General features: G+C 46.9%; 1 protein-coding gene across 1 annotated transcript in view; it reads right to left on the reverse strand.

Annotated features, from left to right (window-relative positions):
- RPH3A (rabphilin 3A) overlaps positions 1-16780 on the reverse strand; it is a 102595-nt gene that overhangs the window by 4232 nt on the left and 81583 nt on the right. The window contains exons 13-20 of the mRNA XM_010828592.1: positions 15779-16018; positions 13419-13498; positions 10214-10288; positions 8654-8763; positions 3941-4067; positions 1888-1944; positions 1004-1158; positions 361-442 (exon numbers count right to left, since the gene is read on the reverse strand). Of these exons, the coding sequence (XP_010826894.1) occupies positions 361-442; positions 1004-1158; positions 1888-1944; positions 3941-4067; positions 8654-8763; positions 10214-10288; positions 13419-13498; positions 15779-16018 (926 nt within the window). The remainder of the gene's footprint in view (positions 1-360; positions 443-1003; positions 1159-1887; positions 1945-3940; positions 4068-8653; positions 8764-10213; positions 10289-13418; positions 13499-15778; positions 16019-16780) is intronic.

The following is a 16780-nucleotide window of genomic DNA, read 5'->3' on the forward strand; positions in this document are numbered from 1 at the left end:
GGGTCTGGGAGTTGAGGGAGAGGGAGAGGGCAGTGCCAACCGGGTGGCTGGTAAGGGGGACAACTGCTCCTATTTATTTCCTCAAATATCAGTATTATACACAATTAGAGTTGGTAAAGACATTCTCTCTCCAAACACAGCATCTTCCCTTTGACATTCCAAATCTATAGGCTTTGTCTTAGGCTTGATTCCCTCCAGTGATGAAGAACTCATTCTTTCTTCTTTAGATAATTCAAGGTGATCTATGAAAGAAAGCTTTTTCTAAAAAAAATGTGCTTTACAACTTTCTAGCAGGGAATTTGTTCCACCTTCACATATACGAACTATTACAGCATATGACAAAAAATGGGACAACCATACCTCATTAAATTCAGGATTCAAGGTTTTCTTCTTAATTTGAGTCTTGTGTTTGGCTTTCTTTCCCATGTCTGGTTTCAGCCAGCTGAGAGGAGACATAAGAGGCTATTATGAATTAAGTTTAATGAATAGGAATAGCCTCCTGATGACCCTAAATGTCCAACTAGTATCAGGAGAATAATTAATTAACAGATCAGAAAGTGAATCAACATTAATAATGACCAGTGTGCATTAGAGCATTTACCTGGTGCCAGACATTACCTAAGCACCTTATGCACATTTAATCCTCAACAAACCCTAGATGGTACAACCGCCCGTTTACATATAAGGACACTGAGGGACCAGAGAAGTTGAAACATGTGCCTCCAGTCACACAGCTGGGGGGCTCAATCCAGCTGTTGCCTCTGGAGTCTGTGCTCTTAGCCAGGACTTTCTCCCAGTGGATCACTAAGAACCTGGATGACGGTGTCTGGGGCTTCACTACTGATTACCTCTTAAGCTGGGCATCTGTCTCACTGTGTGACCTTGGGCAGGTTCTTTGCCCTCTCGGGGCCTCAGTGTAAAATGATCTTGGGGAAGCTCTCTAGTTCTCCATTTTCAATGGACCCCCTCTCGGGCCCACTGACAGGCCCTGGCATTGACTCACAGCTTGACAAATGGATCTGAGTAGCCATTGGCATCCATGGCCGCCAGGTGCACGCAGCGTATGATGCCCACGATGAGGCCTCCCTGCTGTGTGCTGTACATGAGGGACACCAGGATCTTGCCACGTTCCTCTATGTCACCAATACGCTCCACCTGCTGCAGTAGGAGAAGAGGGTGTGTGGGTCTAGGACGGACGGGTTCTGGGAACATGGATGGTGATCATTAAGAGACAGTCTGTGGAAAGTAGGAGGACTTGGGCCAGCACAAGTGCAGTTCAGCACCACAAACAGCAGACACTCCCCTCCAACCTCCAGGGAGGAGCAAATGATGAAAGCCAACAGGCCCAGTCCTTGGCACACGGGGGCTGGTGGCTTTATTCTGACTTAGTGACAGGCTAAGTCTGACACTGGTCATAGACTGAGCCTGACCCTGATGCCAGCCCGACTCTGAGCTCAGAACCCCCCATCCAACCAGTCTTCTCAAAAGCAGAGTGCCTGGGGCCAAGGGCATGGCTGTGAAGCCCAACTCGAGCCTCTGCCAGACGCACAGCTTAAAGAGCCTGCCCTGCCTTCCCAAGGGGTGTGTGGCATTGCCCTAGTGCAGTGGAATTACTAGAAGAGCTTCTGCAAACAAGGCCAAGGAACACGAGGGAGTCTTCTGCGGGCAAGAGGATGGGCTTCCCCCACCTTGGGGGCTCCAGGTGTGAAGAGCATGCTCCTGGTCTCATGTTCTAATGCCCTGGGCAAAGGCACCTCTCATTATGAACCAACAGGCGGGTGGTTTGGGGAGAAAGAGTGGGAAACGGGCCAGTGAGGGAGAGAAAAGGGAGATGTCAAACCCTGTTTGTGGCTTAAACTATATTTTTCCATTTTACTCAGCACTCACCTCCTCCTCATAGAGGGCCATGCCTCGGGCTGACCCAGTGGTTCCGGCACGCTTCATCTTGAGGAGGGAGATAAAAAAGATAGAAAAGAAAAATAGCACTGTCAATGGGGCTCATCACCCTACTCAAGAAAGACCAGAGACCCCCTTCTCCCCTCCACTAGCATCCAGAGCCATGATGAGAGGTCCTCCAAGCTTCAGTAGCCCTCCAACACTCCCCCTTTCAGCTAATATATATATATATATATATATATAAAATGCTAACCATTTGAGAGACCATGTTAATGCACAACAGCCTATGATGTAGATTGTATTAATGTCCCCATTTCGCAGATGATGACACTGAGGGTCAGAGTGGTCAAACCACTTGCCCCAGTCAGTAAGTGGCAGACTACCGGATCCACAAAACAGATAAGGTGTTGTCTGCTCTGGTTGAAGGAGCACAGGGGCCTTGAGATCTGGTCCACCAGATGCTTCTTCCCCCATGGCTCCTTTGGGGAACAGAATGTGAAAAGCACTGGTTAAATCCACCCTCTCGCCTTTAGAGATGAGGAAACTGAGGTCCAGAGGAAAGGGCACAGTGCTTAGAAGATCCCTGTCCTTGGTGGGACACATGAAGGGAGTCAATGGTGAGAGGGTTAAGAGCAAAGATCAGCAGGGTGCTGGGGCCAGCGCAGGCCTGTCCTGCCACCTCTGTGCCTCCGGGACTGGCTGTGTCCATCAGAGCAAGATGAGCAGACCCAGTAACTGAAGACCCAGATGGGGGCCTGGCCCTGTCCTGACCGACTGGACTCACTGAGGGGAAGGAGATGAAGCCTGAAGAGCCAGCTGTTACCAGGCAAAGACCCAGAGGAAAGGCTTCCTCCTAGCACATCTGGCGATTTATTGGAGCCTGGCATCCAGTGTAAAGTTTTCCTTGTTGCTTTGTCGGTGCTATAGAACGTGGTGTGGCACACATGAGAGTCCCTCCTGAGGCTGGCCATCTGGTGGGAGGATGCTGCAGGCATCTCCATGGGGGCACTGGCTCACTGCCCAGTGAGGAGGCACACTGGTCATTGCAGGAAAGCTGGGCTATGGCCGGTGTCTGAGAGCAGAGTCATCAACTCATATCTTAGCAACTCCCTCCTCTTTCTGGGCCCCAGGTAGCTCAGAGGTTAAAAAAAAAAAACTGGGTGGGTTGGATTATCTGTAAAAATACAGATTGCTAGGTCTCACCCTTCCTCACTAAGTCAGAATATCCAGGGAGATGTCCCATGAAATCTATTTTGTAAAGCTCTGGTTTTAAAATCTCCAGTTGATTCTGAGGTGCAGCCCAATTGAACAGCCTCGGTGTGGTTCTCGTTCTTTCTTACAAGGTGAGAAATAGCAGTTGTAATGCTTTATGTGTACTCTCACCTCAATCCTTAAAAGACCCTATGAAGTTGGTACCGTATTTTCCCATTTTGCAGATAAGAAAACTGAAGCAGAGAGGGGTTAAGTCAAGGGATTCAAGCTATACTGCAGGTGGCAGAAACTGGGACTCAAACCCAGTCTGGCTCCAGAGCCCACGCTCTTAAGCACCACGCTATCCTGCCTTCTGTGTATCTCTGCGATGCTTTATGAACTTCTTGACTGACAGGTGGGTAAGGCAGCATTATTTTCTATAAGAACAACAGTTAATTTATGCGTGCTCATTATGTGCAGGGTTGTTTTAGTTATGTCTTTCACACAACCCTCCTACGAGGCAGGTGCTATTGTAATGTCCATTTTATAGACAAGAAAAACTGAGGCCCAGAATAGTTCAGACCCTTGGCAAGGGCCAGGGAGCAGGGACATGGCAGGGCTTTGAACATGGCAGGGCTTTGAACTCAGGCAGACCGCTCTGCTACACCACACTGCCCTTCAGAAGTGATGCTAACCAGGGTTGGAAGAAGGCATAGCCAGCAGGCAACCCTGATGTTCTGAGCTGAAATCTTCACCCTCCTCCCCAAAGCTGCCGCAGCCCCTCTCCTGTCTGGCACCTGACAGATCTATCCCATCCTCTCCCTCACTGAACCCTCAGGGCATAGGCACTCACCGGGATCACCCGCTCCAGACAGATATTGAAGTTCTTCCTCTGATTGGGCTTCAGTTTCTTGAGGGAGAATCTGGTCTCACCAATAAACTCATTATGGCCGAATTTGTCTTCATCACAGACAGAGATTCTGTGGTCAATATAAAGGATGGGGATGAAAAAAAAAAAAGAGCATATACCAAGCACCTACTGTGTACCAAGAGCTGTGTGTGATTGATGATGGTAGGGAAGGTATAATGTGCACAGGAATAAAACAACATCCTATTTATTGAACACGAGGCCAGGTATTTTTAATTTCTTCTTGATCACAGTATAACTTAATGAGCAGTAACATGCACAAAACTTAAATTTTTAGCTGCTGATTTTTGAATATGCATACACCCATGTAACCACCACTCAGATCAAGATGTAAAACATTTCAGCTGCCAGAAGACCCTCATGATTCCTCCTAGTCACTAACTTCCTCAAAGATAACCATTTTGTCCCCTTGGCAAGATTCCGTGTCTTGTTTTTGACCTGCATATAAATAAAATCAGATGTATAGATTATTTTACATTTGGCTTCTTTTGTTCAGCATTATGTCTGTGAGATTCATCCATGTCTATAGTAATTTGTCCTTGTTTTGGGTGTATAGTATTCCATCATGTAAATATACTCTAATAATGTTGCTACATATGGGCATTTGGTTTCGAGCTATTTCTAGTTGTTATGAATGAAGCTGCGAGGGAATATTCACATTCATGTCTTTTTGTATGCACATGTATGTGTTTCTATTGGGTATTGCTGAGCCAAGCTTCTCCTGAGGTTAACACACAAATTTAACCTCAGTGGAAATGTCTAAACAGTTTTCCAAAGAGGTTCCTTCAATTATATTCCTCCCAGTAGTCTATGCAGGTCCTGGTTGTTCTTCATTCTAATTTCGATTTTGTCAGTTTTAACTGTTGCATTTCTGAGTAGGCCATAGTATCTATCTCCTTGTAGTATTAATTTACATTTCCCTGATGAGTAATGAAGCTCAGCCCCCTTTTCATCTGCTTAATGGCCATTTCGGCAGCATGTTTTGCAAAGTTAGGCTAGGACCTCTTCTCATTTAATTCTTTCCCTTCTCCCAAACCTCTGAGTTTCCCACTTTGTAGAGGAAACTGGGGCCCAGAAAGGTTGAATAATTTTTCCCTAGTAAGGGGCAGAGATGGCAACCCACTCCAGTATCCTTGCCTGGAGAGTCCCACGGATGGAGCAGTCTGGCAGGCTACAGTCCATGGGGTCGCAAAGAGTCAGACACAACTGAGCAACTAAACATCACACAAGGCGCAGCACCAGAATTTGAAGCTCCTGAATCCCAGAACACTGTATTGTCTTTTGCTACCCATTCTGTACAGCAGTAAGTACACTAGAGACACAAAATTGGTGGTCATGAGAAAGGTACCTCAGGAAGCCCAAAGGACAAGTTGAGGCATGATAATTCTTCCTGACATATACTAAGAGGAACGAAGGAATCTCCCCCTTACCAAGGCATGGGAGGCTGATAGGAACTAACAGCACCTTGCTCTCGGCCATCAACATTTGTTGAACGAGTATACTCCAGTAAAACAAAAAATTGCTGAACAAGGTTCATAGCTCTAGAGGGTCAGAACACCCTCCTTCTGAGCCCCATGTGTACACACCATGCAGCCAGTAGGGGTGTGAACAACACCATCCTTTCTACAGGACAATATGTCTCCAAAGACTTAAAAATAGTCACCATATTTGACCTAGCAATGCCACTTCTAAGAATTTATCTTGAAGACATAAGTGCAAAAATAAATAACTAAAGATCCTTCCTATAGTTTTGTTTGTAATTGTGAAAAAGCAGAAATAATGTAAGTATTCTATAATGGGGAGAGATCTTAAGAAAATTATGAAATAACCCTGGAAACGTTAACAGTACACATTGAAAATAATGTTGTCCTCACTCACCAGGGAAATGCAAAAGCCACAATGTGACACCCCTACACACTCACCAGAATGGCCAACATGGAAAAGTGTTGATGAGGACGCAACTGGAACCCCCAGACACTGCTTGTTGGAGTGTAAAAACAATAAAACTATGGAAAACTGGCAGTCTCTACTAGAGCTAAACATATACATATACTGCGGTTCAGTCATACACTCCCAGGTGTATATACGACAGAAATGCATGCAAGAAACAGCTACTACCATGTTCCCAGCAGCACTATTTGTAATAGCCCCGAACAGAAAGTCCACCAAATGCTCATTAACAGTAGAATGAATAAGTGAAACTGTTATATCCACACAACGGAATACTAAATAGCAATGAGAACAACTTACAACTACACACAACTCGGGTGACTGTCACAAACGGATATTAAATGAAAAAAGACAGACATAAAAGAATGATGTGGTGTGGTTTCATTGTATAAAGTACAGAACCAGACTGAGCGAAGCTGTCCTGTTAGCAATGGGGGCGGTGAACGCCCTGCGGGGAAAGGTCCTCACTGAGGGGGCGGGCGGGCGGGGCGGGGTGCTTCCGTGGTCCAGCGCTGTTCTGTTTTCTTAACTCAGTGTGTTCACTCTGTGAAAATGCGTCTATCTGTACACTTTTTCATGTGCACTTTTCTAAATGGATGTTACACTGCTATAAAAATGTTTGCTTAAGAAAATTTTGTAGCTGACAGGAATGTACTTGGAACAGCCCCTTTGAAGAGGAGTTTGTATGTCTTGTAAAATTAAAAAGACCCACACCCTATATCCTATGATCCAGCAAATATTCCTCCTTGATTTCTATCCTAAGGAAATACTCATATGAACCCAAGGAAGCATGAAGGATGCTCATTGAAAATTCGTTTATAATAGAGAAAAGCTGGAAGCTGTCTAAACGTCTGTCCACAGGGAACTGGATAAATAAATTGGTAAACAGTCACATAAAACTTTAAGACATGCCAAACAATATCATATACTGTTTACAGACACATAATTATGCAGCTGAAGCATAGGATACGCTTGGAAATCATACCCATAGAATTCAGAATAGTGGTTAGCCCTGGGGAAGGAAGAAGAAAAGAGGCAGGGGATGGAGTATACAAGAGGAGCTTCATTTGCATCTGTAGTGCTTAATTCTTTACCAAAAAAAGAGCAGAAGCAAATACAAAAAATATTAAGGTTTTTGAAAGACTGTTTTTTTTTTTATATTCTGTAAAAGTGTTACTTGCTCAGTCATGTCCAACTCTTTCCGACCCCATGGACTGTAGTCCGCCAGGCTCCTCTGTCCATGGAATTCTCCAGGTAAGATACTGGAGTGGGTGGCATTCCCTCCTCCAGAGGATCTTCCCAACTCAGGGATCAAACCCAGGTCTCCCGCGTTGCGGGTGGATTCTTTACCATCTGAGCCACCAGGGAAGCCTGTATATATATTCATGATATTTACTAATAAAGCATTTAAAAATATGTGATAAATCTATGCCGTGGAATACTCTGAAACAGTTAAAAATTAGGTAGATCTAATGTGTAAAATGTGTAAAATAAGTAGCTAATGGGAAGCTGCTGTCCAGCACAGGGAACTCAGCTTTGTGCTCTGTGATGACCTAGAGGGCTGGGATGGGAGAGTGGGAGGGAGACTCAAGAGAGAGGCGATATATGTATACATACAGCTGATTCACACTGTTGTACAGCAGAGACCAACACAACATTGCAAAGCAAATATACTCTAATTAAAAAGTAAAATAAATATCCTGAAACAAATTAGGTGGCTCTAAATGTCTTCTCATGGCCACAAACCTAAGATATATTTTAAGGAAAAAGGCGAGTTCCAGATATATTCGAAAAGATATTTCTTGTACTGTAAATGATGGTGTTTGCATATATATGTACACTAAATGTATGTATACGGGGCTTCCCAGGTGGCGCCAGGTAAAGACCCTGCCTGCCAGTGCAGGAGACTAAGAGATGTGGGTTCGATCTCTGGGTCAGAAAGATCCCCTGGAGGAGGGCATGGCAACCCACTCCAGTACTCTGGCCTGGAGAATCCCATGGACAGAGGAGCCTGGCAGGCTACCGTCCATGGGGTTGCAAAGAGTTGGACACGACTGAAGCAACTAAACCACCACCACCATGTATGTATATAATGAATATATACACACTCACAGAAGGAGAAAAGAGACCCAGGCAAAGGAAGGGATGAATATTTAAAGGCAGCTTTGTTTTCTCAGTAATTCTTCACAAGAAGAATATACTCATTTATTGAGTGCTAAGTGGCTTCAGTCGTGTCCCACTCTTTGCATCCCCATGGACTGTAGCCTGCCAGGCTCCTCTGTCCATGGGATTTTCCAGGCAAGAATACTGGAGTGGGTTGCCATGCCCTCCTCATTAACGCATTTTAATACATTATAGAAGAATACGAAGTGGCATCAGTAAGTGAAGCTGGCTGATTATTCGATAGGATGGTCCATTCTTATAAACATTTTAAAAAATACTTAAACTTTATTTAAAAAAATACTTTTGCACGCACACACACACAAATACACACGCTAAACCCAGATGTCAAGACACCAAGATGTTAACAGTTTCACTTACCTGTACTTTCAAAAATGTCTACTTGAAATAGGTAACATCTTTTAGAAGTAAAACTACCCTGAGATGTTTTAAGGCATAGCTCCTGGGGATCACGCGTGCTTGTCTGCCCAGCCGTGGCCCGTCTCTGCCCTCCCACCCAGCAGGCACCTGAGGGTCTTCCTTTGCATGTCCTCGTCTGTGATGCCATGGTAGACCAGAGTTTCGTTCCAGATGGGGTTTCTGGTGTTCCGCAGGGTTTTTGTACGAAGCTTGTTGGACTAGAACCCAGAGAGATGGACAGACAGACACCTGCCTCAGTGGGGAGCCAGCCCTGCAGCCACATCCCCTGGGCCCGTTTAGTGGCTGGGTGACTTAGGAGGCCACTCCCCTTAGGAGTGTCCAGGGCTCTGTTCTCCCAAGTGCGTGTTCTCGGGGGAGTCGGGGTCAGGCTCTAGGATGCATCGCCAACACTGGACGGTGGGCTACCCCTCCCTCCAGGCCCTCTCATTGACCTTTGCATAAAGGTTAGAAAGCTACAATGTCTTTGAGAAAAATGATTATTTCCAGGACAGGGAGGCAGAAATGAGAGTCACTCACTCTTAGGCAGTGAAGACATAATTTCTGGGGATATTGGGGCAATTCTCTCAACTTCCCCAAATAGAATCCTCCATGCTGGAAATTCCTTGGAGGGGACAAATTTTTTTATTTTACTCTAGGAGTGAAGGCTAGAAATACACCTGGTGACAAACCCAATTCATACTAACATGTGTAACTGACTGGATTCTCTAGCAAAGCAGGTTTGGATTTAGGAGCGGGCAAAGGAGAGAGTGTCAAGGAGAAGCAAATGTCACTCGGAATAGAAGGAGTAGTGGCCAGCTAGTTTGGCCATGGCCAGATGGGACTGTCTTTTCTTCACTTGATCTTAGCCTAAAGGCTGAGAAGCAATGGGACTGTCTTTTCTTGATCTAAACACACAAAAAAGTGAGAAAAAGTGTGTGTGGGGGTGTGTGTGTGTGCCTGCACACATGTATGTGTATCCTTTTTTGTCTTATGGGGCATTTGATACTTACAAAAATTTTTGAAAAGGCGTTTTCCTAAGATCACGTGTATAGTATATACCAAGTATATAGTCAGCTTTGTTTTTAGGACATTCATGTCAAGTGAACACAAACCAAAAAATAAAACTCAAGAAGGCACACTTTCATTTCCAGCCTTGTGTTCTGAGGGGGTCAATCCAAAGAAAGGAGAATTAATCCCACTTTTCCTCCCCAGAGCAAAATAATGATCAGCAGGTGAGGTGGAATGGGAGAGAAAGGTAGGAGGGACGGGGGCCCATTTTCTCTTAATGATAGAATATTTTCTCAAGTTATCTGGAGAGAGTTGTTCATCCCTGTTGAGAGATGTTTGGCTGAGGCACAAAATGGGAGGGGGAGGTGACCATGGTCAGCACTGGGGAGCCACTATAGCTGTTTGAGCAGGTCAGGGCATAATCATGGCATCTGCTTGTCTACTGGATCCCTGGTTTCTGAGTTGGAAAAATGAGCAGAGCCCCTGCCTCTTGAAGGAGGATGGCTCTGGCCCATGCCTTACCCCGTGCAAGGACTTTGCCAATCAGGGAAGTGGGGGCTTGGGGGTAGATAGGGCTATTTTAGGCTCTGAGCTGGGAACCTTGGGTGCTTTCCAGAGCCCATGTGCCCGGCTTGCCGAGAGGCCCAGGCCATATGGTACCTTGCTGGCTCCCGGCAGGAGGTGCAGCTTAACGTAGGGATCGGCCAAGCCATTCGAATCCATGGGCTTCAGTCCCTGTAAGAAAGAAAGCAATGGTGTGAGGGCCTGGGGAGGGCTTGGGCACTCAGCTATCAAAGGCAATGTACAGTTATCGATCCACCCTGTGTGCTTCCTCCTCTGAAGAAAGAGAAAGGAAATACAGCACCTCAGAATGAGCACTGGAATCAGGCAGATGAGGTTTAAAGCCTGGTCATGTCACTTACTGGCTGTGTGACCTCAGGCAAGTGTCTTAACCTCTCTGAGTCTCATTTTCCTCACCTGTCAAACGGGATGTGTCATGGGCTGGTAAGATCTAAATGCATTCCCACTTGTAAAGTGTTTGGCAGTGGCTGGCACACTGGAAGTGCTCCATCAAGGTTGGATTGTTATTGCTGAGATGGAAGGACATGTCCCAGAATGGGTGGAAGAGGAGGAAAGGCTAGGGAGAGGAGGCTTGTGTTCGGGCCCTGGCCTCTTCACTCGCTTCTGAGACCTCAGTCTCTCCATCCATGTGATGGAGATCACAGTCTCTGTCTGGTCCCTCTTAGAGCTGACATGGGGCTCAAATCAACCATAGGGAAAGGAGTCTGTCTGGGATAGGAGTTAAGTTGGGCTTGTTAGTATGAGCAATTCCAAAATTCCTGGGGCTCAGGTACATTTTGTCCACTCCCTAGGCCCTGGCTGGGGAGGTGTCTTATCTCTGGGCTCCCACGGTCTCCTTTTAGAGCACTAATCTCCAATCCCATGTGTTTCGTCCTGTGATCTCTGGGAACCTCAGTTTCCCCATCTGTTTAATGGGGCTGATCACAGCCAATGCTTCATGGGATTCTTGGAGGAGTAAAGGAGCTCTCACTTGTGAATGTTGAGCTCTGGTCCTGGCTTAAGTTAAGTATGATCAGTGTTTGTTAGTACTATATGGGGACAGGAGGCCACAAAGTAGGGTGCAAGGGGTAAATCTGGCCAGGGAGCCTAGAGGGTAAGAGCACAGGCTTTTGAGTTGGACAACATTGGTTCAAATCCCAGCTCCACTTCTTCCTGGCTCTGTGACCTGAGCAAGTCCCTTAATTTCCCTGTGTCTCAATTTCCCCATCTATAGAATGGGAATGATGATGGAACCTTCCTCATAGGTTTGTTGTGAAGATTAAATGGGACAAAATAATCTGTAGAAAGCCCCAGAGGGTGAATAATACTCGTGTGTGCAGGAGTGGTCAGCAACTCAGTTATGTCCAACTTTTTGCAACGTGGACTGTAGCCCACCAGACTCCTCTGTCTATGGGATTTCCCAGCAAAAATACTTGAGTGGGTTGTCATTTCCTTCTCCACGGGATCTTCCTGACCCAGGGATGGAACCTGGGTTTCCTGTGTCTCCTGCACTGCAGCTGGATTCTTTACTGCTGAGTCAACAAGGAAGCCCGAATAATACTCAGGTGATGGTTTCTTATCCATTTCTAGAACAAAGTTCATGAGAGCACAGCCTATTCTGGCTCATTCTAACATTCTCCAGCATTAGGGTAGTTCCTGGTACACAGTAGCTATTTAATAAACATTTCTGGAATGTCTGCTTGGATTGTGAGTTTGCAAATCAGCAGATGTTGTGGTTTTCAAATTGAAACGGGAACATGTTGGTTTGGTAAACATACCAGTTTACCAAAGTTACTACCATTCCCTAACACTTTCCACATGCTTTTCTTGTCTCTATTACCAACCTAGCCCGTAAGTCATTAAGCCCCTGTCTCAAGGGGGCTGTGATGGTGTGGCTTTCTCCCATTTCTGAAGCTGGAGGCCATTAAATCTGGATTCAAATCCAGCTCTATCCCTTACCAGTTGAGTGGCCTTAGGCTTTAACTTTCTAAGCCTCAGTTTTCCCATCTGTACAATGGGGCTAATAATAATCTCTTCCTCAGAGGTTCCTGTGAAAATTAAAAAAGATAATGTAGGGCCTTACCTCACTGTGTTATTGGGGGTGGGGTGTAAATGCATCTAAACACCTGCTGAAAAGTGACCTGGGTGTGTTGATCTAGAAGTTGTGTTAAGCACCTCACACATCACTGATCATCCAAACTGGGACATTTTGTGAGTGGGAAGGAGAGTTCTTAATTATTTTAGCAAGGCAACAGGCATAATGGGGACCATCTGTGCAAACTGGGATACCCAGCTACCTTCTGTGTAATACTCACCATTGCCCTTATGGGAGAGGCTCTACTATTATCCCCGAGGCACAGAGAGGTTAAGTAACTCCCCCCAAGTCCCACAGCTAGGAGCAGGAGAGCTGGTGTTAGAACTCAGGAAGTCTGGTTCCTGAGCCTTGCTTGTTCTCTATAGACCAGACTTGGGGCAGGGGAGACCCTGGTTAGTTTTTAATACTTCCTTTGGTTGGCACCGGCATCATCCAGCTTTCCTCGGGGCCTAGAGTGGAGTCGGCTCAGTGCCCCTGAAACCTGCAGTGTAGAGATGCTCTTCCAACCTGGTCTGCCCTTCCCGCCCCCTCAGAAGGCCAGATGACTGTCCTTGTATCTGCAACAACAGGGCTTCCCAGGTGGCTCAGTGGTAAAGTATCTACCTGCTAATGCAGGAGCCACAGGACATGTGGGTTCCATCTCTGGGTTGGGAAGATCCCCTGGAGTAGGAAATGGGAACCCACTCCAGTATTGTTGCCTGGGAAATCCCATGGACAGAGGAGCCTGGTGGGCTATAGTTCATAGGGCTGCAAAGAGTCAGACACTATTGAGGTAATTTAGCGCACCCGATCTGCAACAATAGGCCCCTGACTGTCTGCTACTCCAGCTTGACAGCCACATCTGTAGAAGGAGCTGTTCAGTGACTTGTCAGCTGTCAAGATCGGCTGTCACTGCCTCCCGGGTGACACCTCTGCAGTGCCCTCCAGCGGCTGTGGATGGGGCAGGTCTCAGCTCTGCCCTTGAAGCTTGGTTGCCTTCATTCCCAGGAGGCAGATACAGTTAAGTAAAACCCCTCCCGGGCCATCCCCACAGCAAGTCCTCCCCGAAAGGAATTAGCCGTGGCCAGTTCCTGCGCTTTTCTCATTCCTGTCACTGTCACAGACAGACAAGGCCGTGACAGGAGACAGGCCTAATAACCCATGCCCTCCCCAAGTCCCCTAGAAATGCCAGAGCAGACTGAGCAGTCCCCAGCTTGGCCCCTCACCCACCTTGGCCTTTATGATGGTGCAGTGCAGGGAGCTGTTGTCCTGGTCATAGAGAAGGCTGAACTCCAGGGCACCCAGGGTGGCTGAAGAGGACAGAGGCAGGTACCAATAAGACACTCATTCCGTCATTCAACAAACATTTCCTGACCACTTACCATGTGCCCAGTCTGGGATAGGCATTGAGCCTACAGGGCAGAGGAAGACTTATTTGGACTTCTCATCCTCATAGACCCTCCTCTTCCTTGGAGCCCTCGGCACACCTATGATCAGTTAATCATTTGTGCAATTGCCTAGTTAATGACTTCTATCCGCTAGGCTGAGAACCCCATGAGGGTAAGGCTGTGACTGTCTTGTTCACTGCTATGTCCCCACTGGGCACAGCGCAGGGCACACAGTTGGCACTCACTTACTTGCTGAAGGAATAAATGAGTCTTAGCGTTTGCTGTTGCCTGTGTCTAGAATGCACTTCCTCTAGATCCTCCTGTGGCTGATGACTTCTCATTATCCACTTCTCAGTTTAAATTAAATGCTACCTCCTTAGAGAAGCCCTCTCTGATTGCTCCATCTAAAGCAGCTACCTTCTTGGTCATTTCACCCTATTTTACTTCCTTCACCATGCTCTGTTTCTGTTTGAAATCAACTCATTGGTACATTATGTGTCTTTCCACTAGAATGCTGTTTCCATTAGATCAGCCATCTTGTCTGTCTTTTTTTTTTTTGGCCATGGTATCCTTAGCACTTATAATAGTTTAGGGGCACCTAGTCGGTGCTCAGTAAATACTTGTCGATACAGAGATGAGTGAGGGAGGGAGCCAAATACAGAGACAGGCTTGTTATAAATCATCAAGGACATCTCCTATTAGGGACATACATAGGCTGAGAGGGATAGTCTAGGCTTGGCGGGTCAGGAAGAGACACTTCAGGTGGAGAGAAGGAGCAGTGGTCACTGCTCTGGGCAGAGGGGCCAGGATTCGGAGAGCCAAAAGGTGGGATAGACATGGCGCCTTTCCAGAGCAGAAGCAGCCTGTGGCCGACAGCTGAGACTCCTTTCCCCCAAGCCTGCAGCCCCTCGGCCCCTGGGGGAGACAGGACAGCTGATATTTCCTCCAGGTCTGGCCTCCGATCTGCTGCAGCATTGAGACTGACCGTTGGCCCCTCCACTCACTGTCCATGTGAACTAGGACAAGCCCTTGAGCCTCTCTGAGACTCCATCTCCCTATCTGTGAAATTGGAAGAAGAAAAGCAACTATTCCTGGACTCACTGGGATGGTTAAAGTGAGCACTGCATGTAGCACACTTAGAAAAGTGCCTGACTATTACTATTATTACTTCTGATGCGCATGTTGCATAATAATACTTCCTCATGGGTGTTCTGTACTATATAAAATGATTTTTGGTTTTTGATGCCCTTTCTCAGGAGGTACCTCAGTTTACCCTGTACTTGTACTTTGTACTATATAAAATGTTTTTTGTATGTTTTGTACTACATAAAATGATTTCTGGTTTTCGATGCCCTTTCTCAGGAGGTAACTAAGTTTACCCTCCCCTCAGCCCCGCACGGGAGGCAGTATTTACTCCCCTTTTTACAATGAGGAGAGATAACCTGAAGGGCCAAAGCCATTCCACCGATTACAGCCATTGGTCCATTTCTTTGGAGCAGGTCCAGTCTCCCCATCTGACCAGCAGCTCTTGGAATGTCCCTCCAACCCCACAACGTGAATCAGGTCCAGACATGACCCATCTGTGCTTCCTTCCAGCTCACAAGGGCCACCCCAGCTCTCCCCTGCAGTGCTCAGCCACACCCAAGAGAAGTGCCACTAGGGTGTGTGTGTGTGTGTGTGTGTGTGTGTCCCCTTGGGACTCAAGGTCTGAGTGAGAGAAGCACAGAGTTGACACTTTATAAATCACCGTGTGGATGGATGCAAGAGGAAATACCAGAAAATTTTAAATCATGGTTAAAAAAAATGACTTTTAGAAGACACACTAAAGAGTGGGAAACTATTAAAACACGTGCCTCTTTGTATACACCTAGGAGTGGAATTGCTGGGTCATATGATAATTCTATGAAATCACCCAGTAGAACACTGTGAATGTAGTTGAATTACACTCATAAAAAACCATGTAAAAGGTAACATTGATGTTATGTATGTTTTACAATGATGAAAAAACCATAAAGCACCTATACTTTAGAAAGCTGATGTCATTTTGTGAATTTAGTAACACAAATTTGTATTTTTATAACTTGGCTAATATGTTTATGGGGGGCTGGGGTATACAGGGCTGTCCCCAGACCCATTCCTGTTTCCCAGGGGGTGAGCACTGAAGCGACTTTTTCAGCCACCCCTCTGTTACGAGTCACCTACTTGCTTCATCCGAATCGTAGCTGTTGGCTTCCTCCTCGTCCTCCTCAGGGGGTGGGGGCTGACGGGCCGGGGCCACCACCGGCTGGGGAGCAGCCGCAGAGGCTTGGGTATAGGAGCCCGGGGGGTGGCCCGCTCGGTCCTCCCTGGTTCCAGCTGCCGAGTAGCCTCCGATTCCCCCGGTTCTCTCCTCCCGGGGTTGGGCGGCGGCCCCTGTATAGTCGGGGTCACTGGGAGCCACCTCTGCAGGGGAGATGGGGAGAGGGTGAGAAAGAGGCAGCTGAGTCCCTGTGTTGGAACTCTAGCAATGACAACTGCTGCAGTGCTACTGCGAGTGATGAGCACCAACCAGGTGCTTGTCAAGCTTTGCATCAGAATCACCCACTGCTCTGCAATGGGGGGACTGTCACTTCCCTTGGATGGTGGGTGCGGCACACATTGCGCTGCTCCCCAGATCTCAGAATGTCACCTTTGTCAGAGCCACCCAAGGAAGGTTTGCAAAAATGCAGGTTCCCGGGCCCCAGCTGGACTCTAAAGTCCTGTGCTGGGGCCTTGGAATCTGTTTTATAACAAGACCCGTGGGCTGATTCAGATGGAGGCAAAACAGACCTCACTGAGAGCACTCACTGGTGTGGGCTCTGAAGCCAGGCAGCCTGGGTTTGAATCTCAGCTGTGTGTCCTGGAGCAAGTGACTTGTCTCTGAGCCTTAGTTTCCTCATCCCCAAAATGTGGAATTTTAAGACGTGAACGTGCTCAAATAGTAGTTCAGTTCAGTCACTCATGAACCACAGCACGCCAGGCTTCCCTGTCCATCACCAACCCCTGGAGCTTGCTCAAACTCATGTCCAATGAGTCAGTGATGCCACCCAACCATCTCATCCTCTGTCATCCCCTTCTCCTCCCGTCTTCAATCTTTCCCAGCATCAGGGTCTTTTCCAATGAGTCAGTTCTTTGCATCAGGTGGCCAAAGTATTGGAGCTTCAGCTTCAGCATCAGTCCTTCTGA

Source organism: Bison bison, unplaced genomic scaffold, assembly GCF_000754665.1.
Source record: "Bison bison bison isolate TAMUID 2011002044 unplaced genomic scaffold, Bison_UMD1.0 scf7180017864495, whole genome shotgun sequence".
NCBI lineage: Eukaryota > Metazoa > Chordata > Mammalia > Artiodactyla > Bovidae > Bison > Bison bison.